Source organism: Pristiophorus japonicus, chromosome 15 (assembly GCF_044704955.1).
Source record: "Pristiophorus japonicus isolate sPriJap1 chromosome 15, sPriJap1.hap1, whole genome shotgun sequence".
In the NCBI taxonomy this organism is placed as follows: Eukaryota; Metazoa; Chordata; class Chondrichthyes; family Pristiophoridae; genus Pristiophorus; species Pristiophorus japonicus.
Window position 1 is genome coordinate 35,007,403 of NC_091991.1, and position 16,726 is coordinate 35,024,128.

The following is a 16,726-nucleotide window of genomic DNA, read 5'->3' on the forward strand; positions in this document are numbered from 1 at the left end:
ACCTAGCTTCCCCCAAAGTTTCACCCTAAGCTAGCGGTGAACCTGTATTTTCTCTAGATTCTCTTCTCGTGTCCGCTCTGAGCTTATCTTGTCCATAAGACCCAGTTCCTGCTCTCTCAACCCGATTCCTACTAAACTGCTGATCACTCAACTTCCCTTTCTGACCCGCATGCTAGCTGACATTGTAAACGATTCCCTCTCCTCAGGTACTGACCCCTTCCCTTTCAAATCTGCCATTTTCATCCCCCTCCTCAAAAATCCACCCTTGACCCCTCTGTCCTTGCAAACTACCACTCCTTTCTCTAACCTTCCTTTCCTCTCCAAAGTTGTTAAATGTGTTGCACCTACTAAATCCATGCCTATCTTTCCTGCAACTCCATGTTTGAACCCTCCTATCTGGTTTCCACACCTGCCATAGCACTGAAATAGCCTTAATCAAAGTTACAAATGACATCCTCTATGACTGTGACCATAGTACACTATCCCTCCTCATTCTTCTCAACCGCTCTGCAGCCTTTGACATGGTTAACAACACCATCCTCCTTCAACAACCCATCTCCATTGTTGAGCTAAGTGGGACTATCGCAATTTCCTCCAATAAAATATTGGGAAGACCAAAGCCATTGTCTTCAGGCCCCGCCATATCCTCGCCACCAATTCAATCCTCCTCCCTGGCCACTGTCGCAGGCTGAACCAGATTATTCGAAACCTCAGCATCCCATTTGACCCTGAACTGAGCTTCCATCTCCCTCTCCATCACAAAGACCGCATACTTCCACCTCTGTAATAGCCCATCTCCACCCCTGCCTCAGCCCATCTGCTGCTGAAACCCTCATTCATGCTTTCGTTACCTCCCAACTCAACTATTCCAATTCTCTCATAGCCGGCCTCCCATCTTCCACCCTCCAGAAACTTCAGCTCATCCAAACCTATGCTGCCAGGCTCCTATTACGCACCAAGACCCGATCTTCGATCAGCCCTGTGCTCCCGCTCTTATCGTCATGTTCAATTCCCTCCATGGTCTCAACCCGTTCTACCTTTATGACCTCCTCCAGCCCTACAACCCTTCAAGAATGCTTTGTTCCTCCAACTCTGGCCTCTTGGGTATCCTCCACTCCCTTTGCCCCACCCATTGATGGCCATGGCTTCAGTTGTCTAGACATTTAGCTCTGAAATTTATTCCCTAAACATCTCCACCTCTCCCCCTTTGTCTCCTCCATTAAAACCCTCCTTGAAACCTAACTCTTTGAGCAAGCGTTTGTCACCCCTCCTAAAACTCCTTCTTTGGCTCAGTGTCACTTTTGTCTAATTACACACCTATGAAGCACTGTGGGATATTTTACTATGTTAAAGGTGCTATATAAATGCAAGTTGTTGTTGCAACTCAAGGAACTGTATTTCTTTCGCACAAAAATATGACAAATATAACGTATGTTACAGGGATGATTAAACTAAAGCAGCACATTTCCACTCATCTTCAACTGGCTCACTTCCCAGATTGTATTTTGTACATTTTTAGATAGAAGCTCATCATCGCAGCTGTCGCTCCAGCTGACCTAATTACAGGGCCAGCTGGATTGAGGAATCCATTATTTATTTCTTTAAAAATAGTGTAAAGTAAAATTAACCTCAAAGAATTAGGGTACATAAAAATTGATAAAACATACATTTGTTTTGAAGTGGTGCGATGGTTGAATGCCATATTTCTTAGACCAGGTTATATTATGAGGACAGTTTAGATTTTCTTTTGGTGGTCTCTGTACCTTAATTGAATGAAGTTATTGCTACCTTACTTGGGCATTTACTAACGAAACTGTTCTATGAAACAGAAATCAACTTGAACAATACCTGTTCTGCAGCCAGTAATGGGGAATTGTCCACCTGACGTTTCCAAGCAAATTGTCTCTGGTACTCTGAGCTTCTCCCTAAACTCTTCCGTGGTACAGTCTTCAACCCTGCTTTTTTCTGAAGTGCATAGCTAACCTATCAATTACAAGCAGACCATCTTTAATGTTGGTGGCATATTTCTTTCAGTTTAAAACATCCATAGGAAACTTTACTTATAAAAATGGGAAATCCAAGTCACTGCACAGAGAGAACTATAGACGGTAAATTTAAAGTTGTTTCCTCAAGTTGTGCTATGATGGAATTAAAATTTTCCTCTTGTATTTCTTATCCAAAACATAAACATAAGTGCTCCTTTTCCATAACTTTAAATTAAAATTGAATTTAAAATGACTTCACCATTACTTAAATATATTTCTATATAACTTTATTATATTGACTTTAAACTAGTATTGGCCCCTATCTCCTCTGTCCAAACTATCATGCCAGAGGAATCAGATGACTTGCCATAATGTATGGCCTGGGTGAGGAATTCCCTTCCCTAGAGTTGGAAAGTGTTTCTTTAATCAGAAGCTGCTATTGGTGAAAAGAGCAGCAAGACCTGGGAGTTCTCCTCGTGTAGCCACAACTAAAAGGAGTTCCTACATTTGTCGACTCTTAACTGCAAGCTAAAAATGACACTGCTGATGACAGCAGTAGTCACCAAGAAATGAATGAGCCATGATTTGGAGCTGAATAGAACACAAACGAAAGTAGCAGATTTGGCAAATGAAAGTTGTCTGGCACATGAGGTAGGATGCCAGCAGTGAGCCACCAAGCAATGCTGAGGAAACCCCCCCCCCCCCCACCCTGTGAAATGTCCTGCAATGATTGGGATAAAGAGCCACAACGGCCAAATTAAATGAGGACAGTTATAACATGCACCCAATGTGGGAGCTAGTTGGCAGTGGGAAATGTAAAGAGAGAGAAAGAGATGAGAAAAAGCAAAGAATACCGCAAAAGAATACCAAAATGCTAAAGAGGGGGAAATGGACAGAATGGGAAGGGAAAGGACCAGAGAAGGGCAGAGAAATGGTAAAGAGATAGAAAGACAAACAAAAAGTTACAAAATGAGTAGTCGCTGTCTGAGGTACAGCATTAATTTCCTAATTTCCAAGTCCATTTATCACTTACTGCTATCAGAACAGAGATAAAATAAAGGGTATTATTTTATTTTTACATTAAAATGTATATAAGTAGGTCTACGGGTTCCTAAAAACTCATTAAATTATTAGTCCCATATACTTACCAACAATTAATATGACTGTCAGGATCAAGTCATGAGACACTTGTAACTATACCAAGTGCCAACTGTGCCATATATATTTTCTAATTAACAACAGTTCCATTGTTCTGCAACTATAAAAAGTGCTTTGCAAACTTTTCCTCCCATCCATTTTGGAGGGGGGAGGGCGCTAGAAAAGAAGTTTGCACTTCTATTGCTTTGGTATCACTTGCTAGCGGTCTGATGATGCATTTCTAAACAATTTACAAAAAGTTTAACAAATATTCTTTATTGAAGCTGTGTACCTTTTTTAAAATATAACTCACAGCTCATGGGTAGCAACCAGTCACAATCCACTGTGGGTAAGGCTAATTCTTTTTGGTCAGTTCCCATCAATCATTGTCTTCAGGTACCTCAGCAACTATAGTCTTCTACAGCTATCCGTTACTTAGAATCATACAGCATGATCTAGTCATCCTGCCTCCCTCTGGACAAGCACATTTTGGAACCCCAAAAGTAGATGTCTGCCAGAGAAATAGGGTCAGGTTAATGGTGGGCAGGAATATAAAGCCAGGTTGCTAAACCTGGCTACATGCAAAATGGCTGCCCTGATCATCTAACTGATGGAAGAATCATAATTTTAGCAAATCTATGACTAACCACCTTTTAATAAAGAGTACAGTTGCTTTAAAAGAATAACTTTTTATTAAGCTGGTAAATTAAACCAAGTTCCATCAACGTATTATAATATAAATTCTGATTTTTTTTTAATTGTACAAATCAATTCAAAATATTTGAACATTGCTCTTGAAATTTTCAGAAAGACCAGAATATGATTGCAAGTGTAGAAATTTCATTTTGGCAATTATTATATATAGTCTACACGAGGACCAAAAACCAGTAGTATTTAATCATTGTTCCTACTTACGCCATTATCAACTGCCTTATCTGCACCTTCTTTTCTTGAAGACATGTTGCCTTCCTTTTCTTTCTGAGCATCTGTAGCCAACTGCTTGTCTTTGGTCACTGATGGTTCTAATGCTGAGTGTAAACGGCAATCCGCAGACCGTGATCTGGCAACTTTAGCTTTTCGAGGAGCATTAGGAGTTTTGCAGTCTTTCTGGGTCTCTTGAGCCTTCTCAGTCACTCTTGTATTGAAAACACAAGTCTGTGATTTCACTAGTTCAGGTACTTTGGGTATCGGTTCATGAAATTTGCTTTCGGAATCACTGCTCCAGTCCCAGTGAAAAGATTGTGAAACTTGAGGTATGTAGTATGCCACTCGTTTCTTTGAGATGAAATTTGGTTCCCTTGTATTCCCTGAAATACAAAATATATTTAAAATCCTTTTTATAGTAACCAATTCCATTTTAAATCATGTTATAGATTCTGCCTCAATAGTTCTTGGTGTTAAAACATAGCAAGTTCCAAGAGCCATTTGTGACAAAAAACTGCTTTTAACACTTCCCCCTCCCCCATACATTTTCTTCCAGGGATAATTCTGAGTTTATGTACTTTTGTTGCTGATTTATTAACCTCTGGAACAATCTTTACACCCAGAGTTTCTCCCCAAAATATCATCTATCAGCCTCTGCACTGAGTTACTCCTTGTCTTTAATGATTTCAATCTCCATCCTAATATCCAGACTTGGATGAACCGTAATTTTCTCCAGCTAAACATCGGAAGACCAAAGTCATAAGTCTTATGTCCTTCCTGTAAATCCATCCCACTCTCCAGGCTGAACCAGACTGATCCTAAGCTGAGCATCTGATCTCATATCCTCTCACCACAAAGACTACTTACTTCCACTTCTTGAACATTGCTTATTTCAGCACATCTGCCACTGAAACCCTCATTTGTGCCTTTATCACAACCTGACTCAACTATGCCAATGCTCTCCTGACCAGTCACCCATCCTCCGCCCTTCAAAAACTTCAGCTACTCCCAAAACTCTGCTGCATGAATCCTCTCCCACACCAAATTCTGATTTCCCATCACCCATGTCCTCTCTAACCTACATTTGCTTCTGGTCCCTCAATATTTCAAATTACTTTACAGCTTCATCCTCTCTCTATCTCTGTAACCTTCTCCAGCACTGTTTCTCTCCACCCCCTCTGTTCATTTGGCTCTGGAGGCCCATACATCCTCCCATTCCTTCACCCTACACTGATGTGTCTTAGGCTGATTAGGCCCCAAGCTCTGGAATTCCCTCCCTCAACCCCTTTGCATCTTCTCGAAGACCCTTCTTAAAACCCATCTCTCACCAAGCTTTTGGTCACCCTTGCTAATGTGTCCTCCTTTGGCTCTGCCCCCATTTATTTTTGATTACTGGTCTGTGAAGCTCCTTGGGATATTTATCTATATTAAAGATATGATTACAAGAAGTTGTTGTTTCCTTTTTTTACCTTTTCAAAACCTTTCATAATATTAAAAACTTTTAATCGATCCCTTGTAACCTTCTCTGTTCCAGTGGGGAGGAAACAATGTTTCAAGCCTTTCTTCATAACTATCCTCTTCTAATTCTTCAATGTACCCTTTCCATAGCTTAATATCCTTCCTATAGTAGGATGCCTATAATTGTATGCAATATTCCAATTTTGACTAACCAATGTCTCTTACTTTGTATTGAATACTCCTATCTATAAACCAGAAATCCCATTTGCCCTTTTATTTGGTCTTTCTGTATTCCCGCCTTTTTAAAGATCAATGCACCTGCACCCTGTAATGTATTTGCTTCATGGGTTCTTGCTTAAGAATTCATAGCAACACATTGCTATTAAGAACTAGTTGGTTTATTAACAAAGGTTTAACAATCAAACTACACATTACCAGTTCATTCACTCAGCTCACAACATGAGTGCCCCCTTATAAAAGGGACAGTAGAACCACAAATCACCAACTAAACATTAAAGGGACTTTTAATAGATCAAATTAAAAATTTGGTTGCTGGGATGATGATGCACTCCAGTCCTTCCGGTGCCCACCTCTCGCAGAAGGCTGCGAGCGTACCAGTAGACACTGCTGCTCCATCTCCAGGGACACCCTGGTGCGAACGTAGCCGCGGAAGAGAGGCAGGTAGTCGGGCTGAATGACCTCCTCGACTGCCCACTGCTTGGACCTGTTAATGATCACCTTGGCCAAGCCCAGGAGCATTCCCATGAGGAGGCCCTCCAACCTGCCCGCTCCCCTCCACACTGGGTGCCCAAAGATCAGGAACATGGGACTGAAGTGCAGCCAGAAATCATTGAGCAGCCCCTTCAAATAATGGAAAGGGGGCTGCAACCAGACACATTGTACATAAACATGGAACACTGACTCCTCCAGACCGCAGAAAATGCAGGCGGTCCGGAATTCCGTGAACCGACTTAAAAACTTATTGCACGGGATTGCTCCATGAAACATCCTCCAGGCCAAGTCCCCAATAGACAAAGGGAGGACTCCCACATAGAGAGCTCTCCATTGGGACTCCCATCTCCTCCAGACGGTAAGATGGTGCGCCATGGCGTGTTCGGAAAACAGACAAGATGACAAAATGGAAGGTGTGCAAAAGCAGCCCGTACAGGAAACCCCTTCATGCAGAACTGAGAGGCACGGTCGGGATTTCCCGCAGACGACTCACGTTGTGAGGTGCCGGCTCCCAAGGGAGGTTTTGGGGCTTGGCGCCGATGAGGAATTCCGTCCGGATGGGGGGCAGTTTGCAACAGCTCTACAAAGCTGTGAGCATACTCACAAGTGCATACATTACACATCCCTTGCTCTCTCTCTTCATCCAATCGCTTAAGAATCTTACAGTTTAGAGTAAACTTTCTTTCACTGATCTTTCCCCCCAAAATGTATGCATTCACATTTCTCTGCAATGATCTACATCTGTCGTATATCTGTCCACTCTGACAACCTGTCTGTGTTCTCCTGCATTCTTCCTCATAGTTTGCCATGCCCCATAATTTGGCATCCGCAAACTTCAATATAATTCTCTTTATGCCAATGTCTAATTTATTGATATAAATTTTGAAAATAGGGAGGGAGGGGTAAAGAGGGAGAAGAAATCAGACTGAATTACTATATTACATCTTTCTGGCGAAACATTAACTCTGTTTCTCTCTCCACAGATTGTGCCTGATCTGCTGAGTATTTCCAGCATTTTCTGTTTTTACTATATTACTATTTTTATTAACTTATACATTGGATGGACAATTTTGAACATATTTAGGTTACTACTACAAAAGCAGCTATGGGTTAAAATAGTTATTGGAAAACATCTCTTGGATATTAAAGGCTTACCCAGCTGCTCTGAAGGTAGACCTGCCCATGGTACTTGCTGCTTAGAAAAGGGACTGCAAGAGCGGGATCTCTTGGAGTCGTTCCATTTGAAATTTCTTTTGTATTCACTTAAACCCTACGAAGTAAGTAGACAAAATATAATTTAACAAACTTCAAAATTCAGCTAAAGTTGGAATTCTGTTTCAATTACGTGAAAACCGAAATCTTTTTCTCAAGTGAAGTTGCTTACATAATAACGAAAACTACTTACCACTTTAAAATCTGTTTTTAGAATGTGATAAGTGTTAAGTCTTCTTGAACAATGACTACCAAATATTTGTACAAGATGTGAGAGAGAATGGGCTAGAATTTGCACTGCATTTCCGTCCGGTTTCTCGGTCGTTTTGGGCGAAAACCGGGTTGGCGAAAATTTCCATAAAGATTTCCGCCGGCGGTTTCCAAATACCGCTGGGGAGCAGACCGCCGGCGTGCACCGTCAATAGACCGCTATCGCCCGATTTTTGACTCAGCGGTGACCCGTAGGTAAGTAGAAAGAAAATGCGCACAAGAAGCAGCGGGAGCTGAACGGTAGGTAAGTAGGTTTTTAATTATTATTTTAACATTCTTTTACAGTGATTAAGGTTAAATGTTTTTTGGAAAAAATATTTTTTGTGTTTTCCCCCTCCTAGGCCCAACTTGCAGCCTCTGTCTAAATTTTAATAATTACTGCCCATTTTGTTTAAGAACCGTCCAATTGGCCCAAGATTCCATTTTCCGCTGAGGATCGGGTGTAAGGTGCATTTTTTTTCGCCGGGCGGAATTTTTTCTTTTTTTGTGGAATTTTTCACCGCTGGTAATTTTAAAATCTTAGCGGTATTTTGGGCGGCAATCCGGCAGTGGCGGATTTTTTTGAAATTCTAGCCTAATGAATTAGCACCTAGCATCTCCTCAGGGTGTCCCAAAACCTCCTCAGGGTGTCCCAAAGCACCACATCGAAAGAATTACTTTTGAAGTGTGTAGTCACTATTGTTATGTAGGCAAACGTGATGGCCAATTTGCACACAGCACTGTCCCACAAATAGCAGTAAGATGAAGGATCAGTTTGTCTCTTTTTGGTGGTATTGATTAAGAGATATTTGTTGATCAGGACACGGAAGAACGATGGTTGCCAACTCTGGTTGGAGATATTCCTGAAGGGTTGATCACTTGACACTTGACACAGTTTTCAAACATTATTGCATTTACTTTATAAAAGTTGGGTACCCTGCAGTAGAGTACCTTTGCTCCCGGTTAGTCTATAAAGATTGTTTTTACTCACTGATGGGAGTGTACTGGGATTAGGGAAAATTGGAAAATTTTCCAAGTGACCATAATTAGTTCCCTACCACCCCTCTGATGCCCAACCGCTCCGAGTGATACTCTCTCTGATCTCCCCACTGTCCTGAGCGATGCTCTCTCCATCCCCGTCTCTCCCCTCCCCCCCGCCCTCGAGCGATGCTCTTTCTGATGCCCCACCACCCACGGGCGAGTCTCTCTCCAATACCCCACCACAATAGATACACTCTGACGCCCCACTGTCCTCGAGTGTTGCTATCACTGATCCCAGCCGATGAATGATGGGCTGCTTGGTTATGTTTAAATTCCAATTTTGCTTGATAACTGCCATGTTGATGCAGCTCACTGGCCCACTCATGCGTACTAAATCAGCGTTGTCAAGGGTTGTCCTCTACGTCTGTCCATCAAAGTTTTGTCATCTCTCATTGGTACACTAATGCTGTGCATCAACTCTATTTTCCCTATTTTCTCCCGGGTTGTTCGCAGCAGTGCCCAGGAGATCAATCCTCAATTCTGGGAGACTCGTGGATAATCTGGAATGGTTGGAAACCCTGAACTCCCCTGCTCTTTGAATTGTGCTGTGGGAAATCTTACATTGTCTGTCTATTCTGATGAATCAGTTTAACATCTCTTCCAAAAGACAGCATCACCGACAATGCAGCACTCCCTCAGTACTGCACGGGAGTACTAGATTATAACTCTGAATTTGCGGCTGGCGGTGTAGCTAAGGAGTACGCCGTTTGCGAACCCCCTTCGAGAAGTTGCTTTCAAACGCTGCAGAGTTATGTGCAGCGTAGTGCCTCACGGAGCCCAGGGTCGCACCGTTGTGTGTATGCAAGCCTGGCATCAAGTGAGGCGCTGATCCTTTCACTTCCTGACTATTAACCAATCAGGAAACAGGAGACTGACGATTTGCCCACAACTCATTTTAAATAATTTAGCAGCCAAAAATGCTATTTTATTAATAAATGATAATCATTCCAATAGTATTTAATACACAAACCAAAATTTCAGCATTAATAGAATTCGATCAAACACTGAAAAGTCTTGAGGTACTTTTCACCTGAAGGTATCCTTCAAACCATAAAACTCGATCAGGATGTTTTTTATACAAAGCATGCAGCTGAATTAACATAAACCTATAATTACAGTCTTACAGTCCTATCGAATTCATATTTTCTCTGCTGAACTCACTAACTTTTGATTAATTTAAATATTCTAAAATCGAGGGTTTAAATGTCTGATAACATGAGGAAATCATGAAAGTGAATTAAATCCTATCTAAATAGAAGTTGGAAAATAATTAAACCAAAACTACAGAATTATTTTGGGCAAAGATGGTGACACAAAAAGCCCCGTTTTCAAACTCAAACAAATGAAAGTTTCTTTCTAAGTTTGTCTCCACTCAGACACTAAACAGTGCTTATTGTTATGGGCTGTAGCATAAACCTAGCTCAACATTAATACAATTTTCTCATTTCCCCCACCCCTCACGCTGCACAACAGGCTCCTGTGCCTGTTTGCACCAGACAAACATTTTCAGGGTCATTAATGCGCAGTAGATGGGAAATTACCCCAACTTTTGCTAGCTCATTGATTTGAATGAGGAGGTGAAATGTGCAGCATGCCTATGAGTAGTCAGAACATAAGAACATAAGAAATAGGAGCAGAAGTAGGCCATCCAGCCCCTCGAGCTTGCTCCGCCATTTAATACGATCATGGCTGATCCGATCATGGACTCGGGTCCAGTTCCCTGCCCGCTCCCCATAACCCCTTATTCCCTTATCGTTTAAGAAACTGTCTATTTCTGTCTTAAATTTATTCAATGTCCCAGCTTCCACAGCTATCTGAGGCAGTGAATTCTACAGATTTACAACCCTCTGAGAGAAGAAATTCCTCCTCATCTCAGTTTTAAATGGGTGGCCCCTTATTCTAAGATTACGCCCCCTAGTTCCAGTCTCCCCTATCAATGGAAACATCCTCCCTGCATCCACCTTGTCAAGCCCCTTCATAATCTTATACGTTTGGATAAGATCACCTCTCATTCTTCTGAATTCCAACCTACTCAACCTTTCCTCATTAAGTCAACCCCCTCATCTCCAGAATCAACCTAGTTAACCTCTAAATTGCTTCCAAAGCAAGTATATCCTTTCTTAAATATGGAAACCAAAACTGTACACAGTACTCCAGGTGTGGCCTCACCAATACCCTGTATAATTGTAGCAAGACTTCTCTGCTTTTATACTCCATCCCTTTTTCAATAAAGGCCAAGATTCCATTGGCCTTCCTGATCACGTGCTGTACCTGCATACTAACCTTTTGTGTTTCATGCACCAGGACCCCCAGGTCCCACTGTACTGCAGCACTTTGCAATTTTTCTCCATTAAAATAATAACTTGGTCTTCGATTTTTTTTCTGCCAAAGTGCATGACCTCACACTTTCCAACATTATATTCCATCGGCCAAATTTTTGCCCACTCACTTAGCCTGTCTATGTCCTTCTGCAGGTTTTTTGTGTCCTCCTCACACATTGCTTTTCCTCCTATCTTTGTATCATCAGCAAACTTGGCTACATTACACTCGGTCCCTTCATCCAAGTCGTTAATATAGATTGTAAATAGTTGGGGACCCAGCACTGATCCTTACGGCATCCCACTACGCCAACCCGAGAATGAACCATTTATCCCAACTCTCTGTTTTCTGTTAGTTAGCCAATCCTGTATCCATGCTAATATATTACCCCCAACCCTGTGAACGTTTATCTTGTGCAGTTACCTTTTATGTGGCACCTTGTCAAATGCCTTCTGGGAGTCCAAATACACCACATCCACTGGTTCCTCTTTATCCAGCCTGTTTGTTACATCCTCAAAGAATTCCAGCAAATTTGTCAAACATGACTTCCCCTTCATAAATCCATGCTGACTCTGCCTGACTGAATTATGCTTTTCCAAATATCCTGCCACTGCTTCTTTAATAATGGATTCCAACATTTTCCCAAACACAGATGTTAGATTAACTGGTCTATAGTTTCCTGCTTTTTGTCTGCCTCCTTTTTTAAATAGGGGCGTTACATTTGCAGTTTTCCAATCTGCTGGGACCTCCCCAGAATCCAGGGAATTTTGATAAATTACAACCAATGCATCCACTATTTTTGCCGCTACTTCTCTTAAGACCCTAGGATGCAAACCATCGGGTCCAGGGGATTTATCTGCCTTTAGTCCCATTATCTTACTGAGTACCACCTCCTTAGTGATTGTGATTGTGTTTTCCTCCCCCACTATAGTCCCTTGACCATCCACTGTTGGGATATTTTATCTGTCCTCTACCGTAAAGACTGATAGAAAATATTTGTTGTTTCTGCCATCTCCATGTTCCCCATTACTAATTCCCCAGTCTCGTCCTCTGAGGGACCAATATTTACTTTAGCCACTTTTTTCCTTTTTATATACCTGTAGAAAGTCCTGCTATTTGTTTTTATAGTTCGTGCTAGTTTACTTTCATAGTCTATCTTCCCTTTCTTGATCATTTTTTTTAGTCAGAACTGGACAGATCGTAAATTCGCGATTCAGTGCGTGCGCAATCCCGAACTTGCAGTCAATTTCAAAGGTGAATTCAGAGTCTGTGTGTTCAAATCCTGGAGTGGGGTTCGAACCCACAGCCTTCTGACTCGAGCGTCGACATTGCTACCACTAAGCCAAGTTGTAAATCGCGCTCTGATGAATTTGTTTTTAAAATGCCAATTTCCATTTTAATCTGCAGTGCAAAACATCCTGATCCATTCATAATCTTGATCTCAGTTTAGGATAGGAATATAACGTTTATTGGGCTATATTTGTCTTCAAAGTCGTCAGTAATAAATATTATTTAAATCTGGTGCTCTCTCCACATTCAGTCCAGTAGAACTGGATCAACCACTTCATACGGTGCAATGGAAAGTTAAGCTATAATTTAGAAGTGAAATGTGTAATCTGTTTTAACAATCGCCTTTGAGACAAAGTCAAATCCAAACTATTCATTTAAAACGGTAATTAGACCGGAAGTACAGCCAGATGGTGTGTGTATATTTAGGTACTGTGTTGCAACAGTAACGTGACTCCCTGCTGGGGCTCCTTACATAATCCTGGAAAGCTATAATCATACTGATCTGCAGAGGCATGGTTTCTGCAGGATTATAGGATGTGTTTTTCTTTAGAACAAGGGACTGAAAACTGGATTTTCCTTTTTTTTCCCCACAGTCACTGTCTGATGTCTGAAATCCCTTCCAAAATATCTGGGGGTTTCTACCGCCTGTTTAAACAATCGGAATTGGGTCTGCAAACCTCTGGCAGAGTTGCTGCGTTAATGCTCAAAAAGAACCAAGTTGTGTTGCTCGTTTCATGCATTTTTGCAAAACAACAACGTGTGTTGGTACACGAATAAACACTGCGGCAGTGCAGTAACACAATAATGAAATACAAGAGGATTTGGAAGCTGCGCTCCGTCGGGATTATTCCTTGTACCTGCAATAAATCACCTGTCAATGAAAAGCCAGCCAGCGCCGGGCCTGGAGGCTGGCACGGCCGCGGGACCACCCTCCGCCAGATTGTCTGGGCGTCTTATTAAAACCCGACTGTTTAAAATCAAAGAGCAGAGATCTCACCTTGAATTGCACGGGCATTTTACCTGCTGCCGCTGCCCGGGATGTGTCTGTGGTTTGATGGCTCTGACCCACCGATCTCACTACTTTCTGTGTTTGCTTCTCTCACCGTTTCCTTGGCAAATGCAGCGTCCTTCGACACGCGCAGGCGCAATGAGAGCGGGGCTCACTTTCAACCAATCAACCACCAGCTGTCCAAGAGCCTGGCTCTTAAAGGGACCGCAGACTTTCTCGGGGAGGAGAGGGTTTACACTGGGACTCCTACAACAGGGACGACACTCTAAAAGTACATCATTGCCTGTGAAATGCTTTGAAACGTCCAGTGGTCATGAAAGGTGAAAAGAGCTCCTCCCGGAGACACACTGCAGATTCCATCCACCACGGAGTACAACGGGCATGATCTTTACGGCGTGACAACTGCAAGAGAAATGCAGGGAACAGCACCAACCCTTGCACATGGCCTTCTTTGACCTTACAAATGCCTTTGACATTGTTAACCACGAGGAACTATGGAGCGTCCTCCTCCGTTTCGAATGCCCCCAAAAGTTTGTCGCCATCCTCCGTCTGCTCCACGACGACATGCAAGTCGTGATCCCGACCAACGGATCCCCACAGAGCCAATCCATATCCAGACCAGGGTCACGCAGGGCTGCGTCATCGCACCAACCCTCTTCTCGATCTTCCTCGCTGTAATGCTCCAACTCACACTCAACAAGCTCCCCGCTGGAGTGGAACTAAACTATAGTACCAGTGGGAACCTGTTCAACCTTCGTTGCCTCCAGGCCAGATCCAAGATTGTCCTACCCTCTGTCGTCGAGCTACGATATGCGGACGACGCCTGCATCTGCGCACATTCAGAGGCTGAACTCCAAGTCATCGTCAACATCTTCACCGAGGCGTACTAAAGCATAGGCCTTACACTAAACATCCGTAAGACAAAGGTCCACCACCAACCAGACCCCACCACACAGCATTGCCCCCCCTCCCCAAGTCATCAAGATCCACGGCGCAGCCTATTATCAGCAAGGGCAGACATCGATGACGAGGCTCAACATCGCCTCCAGTTCACCAACGCAGCCTTCGGCCGCCTAAGGAAGAGTGTTCGAAAATCAGGCCCTCAAATCTGGCACCAAACTTATGGTAGTGATACCCGCCCTCCTGTATGGCTCAGAGATGTGGACCATATACAGTAGACACCTCAAATCACTGGAGAAATACCACCCAACGATGTCACCACAAGATCCTGCAAATCCCCTGAGAGGACAGACGCACTAACATTGGTATTCTCGATCAGGCCAACATCCCCAGCATCAAAGCACTGACCAGCTCCATTGGGCTGGCCACATTGTTTGCATGCCTGACACAAGACTTCCAAAGCAAGCACTCTACTCGGAACTCCTACACGGCAAGTGAGCCCCAGGTGAGCAGAGGAAACGTTTCAAGGACACTCCCAAAGCCTCCTTGATAAAATACAACATCCCCACCGACACCTGGGAGTCCCTGGCCAAAGACCACCCTAAATGGAGGAACAGGATCCGGGAGGGCACTGTGCACTACGAGTTTCATTGCCGAGAGCATGCAGAAAACAAGCGCAGGCAGCAGAAGGAGCTTGCAGCAAGCCACTCTCCCCACCCACCCTTTCCTTCAATAACTGTCTGTGACAAGAGACTGTAATTCCCATATTGGACTGTCAGTCACCCAAGAACTCACTTTTCGACTGGAAGCAAGTTCGAGTGACTGCCTATAATGATATATTAGTGCCTTTGTAAGATCAAAGAAGGCCATGTACAAGGGTTGGTGCTGTTCCCTGCATTTCTCTTGCAGTTGTCGCGCCGTAAAGATCATGTCCGTTGTACCCTGCACTGGATGGAATCTGCAGCGAGGGGATTTGAATACAGGGGCAGGGAGGTGTTGCTACAGTTGTACAGGGCCTTGGTGAGGCCACACCTGGAGTATTGTGTACAGTTTTGGTCTCCTAACTTGAGGAAGGACATTCTTGCTATTGAGGGAGTGCAGCGAAGATTCACCAGACTGATTCCCGGGATGGCGGGACTGACCTATCAAGAAAGACTGGATCAACTGGGCTTGTATTCACTGGAGTTCAGAAGAATGAGAGGGGACCTCATAGAAACGTTTAAAATTCTGACGGGTTTAGACAGGTTAGATGCAGGAAGAATGTTCCCAATGTTGGGGAAGTCCAGAACCAGGGGTCACAGTCTGATGATAAGGGGTAAGCCATTTAGGACCGAGATGAGGAGAAACCTCTTCACCCAGAGAGTGGTGAACCTGTGGAATTCTCTACCACAGAAAGTAGTTGAGGCCAATTCACTAAATATATTCAAAAGGGAGTTAGATGAAGTCCTTACTACTCGGGGGATCAAGGGTTATGGCGAGAAAGCAGGAAGGGGGTACTGAAGTTTCATGTTCAGCCATGAACTCATTGAATGGCGGTGCAGGCTAGAAGGGCTGAATGGCCTGCTCCTGCACCTATTTTCTATGTTTCTATGTGACTCCGGGAGGAGCTCCTCAGCCACAGGGAGAAGATGGTTGAGAAGAATTCTAGCAATGACTTTCTCAGTGGCTGACAACAGGGAGATTCCTCTGTAGTTGCCAGTCAGACTTGTCCCCTTTTTTAAAGCTGGTCATGATTACTGCATCTTTGAGATCTCCTGGCATGCCTCTCCGCCATACTTTAGTGCCTCAACAGGGATTCCTTCCGCTCCCGATGCCTTGTTGTTCTTGAGCTGACGGATGTCCTTTTCTACCTCGTGCAGGGCTGGGGTAATGCAATACTTTTTTTTAACTTGCTGTAAATTATGGAGCCAATAACATGCAGTGCCCTCTACAGGGGATCGGTGTATCTCCTTAACCAATCAGATTGAAGAATTGTTAACAAGCAACACAGAGTTTGAATCGGAAAGTGTCAGTTTGTCAAATTATGTACAGAACGCATAAAAAAGAGTGGGAAATAACAACTGAATTAAGTGAGAGAAGAAAGACAAAGAAAAAGTAAAAATGTTTTAAAATCTGAAGGAATGGGTCTCCATACTTGTAAAAGTTAATTTTCAGTGCCATAGAGGTTGTTTGGCAATAATTAAGACTTATTACATCATTAAAAGGGTACTTAGACTGGAATGGACAAGCCCTAACTTTTTCTGGCGAGTTTAGTATGCATCTAGGAATTAAGTACAGCAACTTCAAGGCGGGTTCAATGTATTTGAATGGTGAGTCTCTCGGCGAGATACCATTATCAAGCAGCTTTTGGTTTCTGGCTCTACTTCTACAATATCCCTGAACTGACACATCCCACTGACTGACGGGAAATGTCTCTGGGTGGCAAAGTCAGACCACGGCACAGCAAATCCACCCGGGAATAACAGCGTGC

General features: G+C 43.2%; 1 protein-coding gene across 4 annotated transcripts in view; it reads right to left on the bottom strand.

Annotated features, from left to right (window-relative positions):
• mdm1 (Mdm1 nuclear protein) overlaps positions 1 to 16,726 on the bottom strand; it is a 73,601-nt gene that overhangs the window by 23,970 nt on the left and 32,905 nt on the right. For 3 of the 4 annotated variants that reach the window (XR_011596743.1, XM_070900300.1, XM_070900298.1), the window contains exons 1-4: positions 13,345 to 13,453; positions 7,392 to 7,506; positions 4,038 to 4,429; positions 1,849 to 1,983 (exon numbers count right to left, since the gene is read on the bottom strand). Coding sequence is in view for 3 of the 4 variants with exons in the window: in XM_070900300.1 (XP_070756401.1) it covers positions 1,849 to 1,983; positions 4,038 to 4,429; positions 7,392 to 7,506; positions 13,345 to 13,362 (660 nt within the window). In the remaining variant the exon portion in view is untranslated. Of the gene's footprint in view, positions 1 to 1,848; positions 1,984 to 4,037; positions 4,430 to 7,391; positions 7,507 to 13,344; positions 13,454 to 16,726 lie in introns of those variants that run through there. The other variant, XM_070900299.1, reaches the window with a different exon arrangement.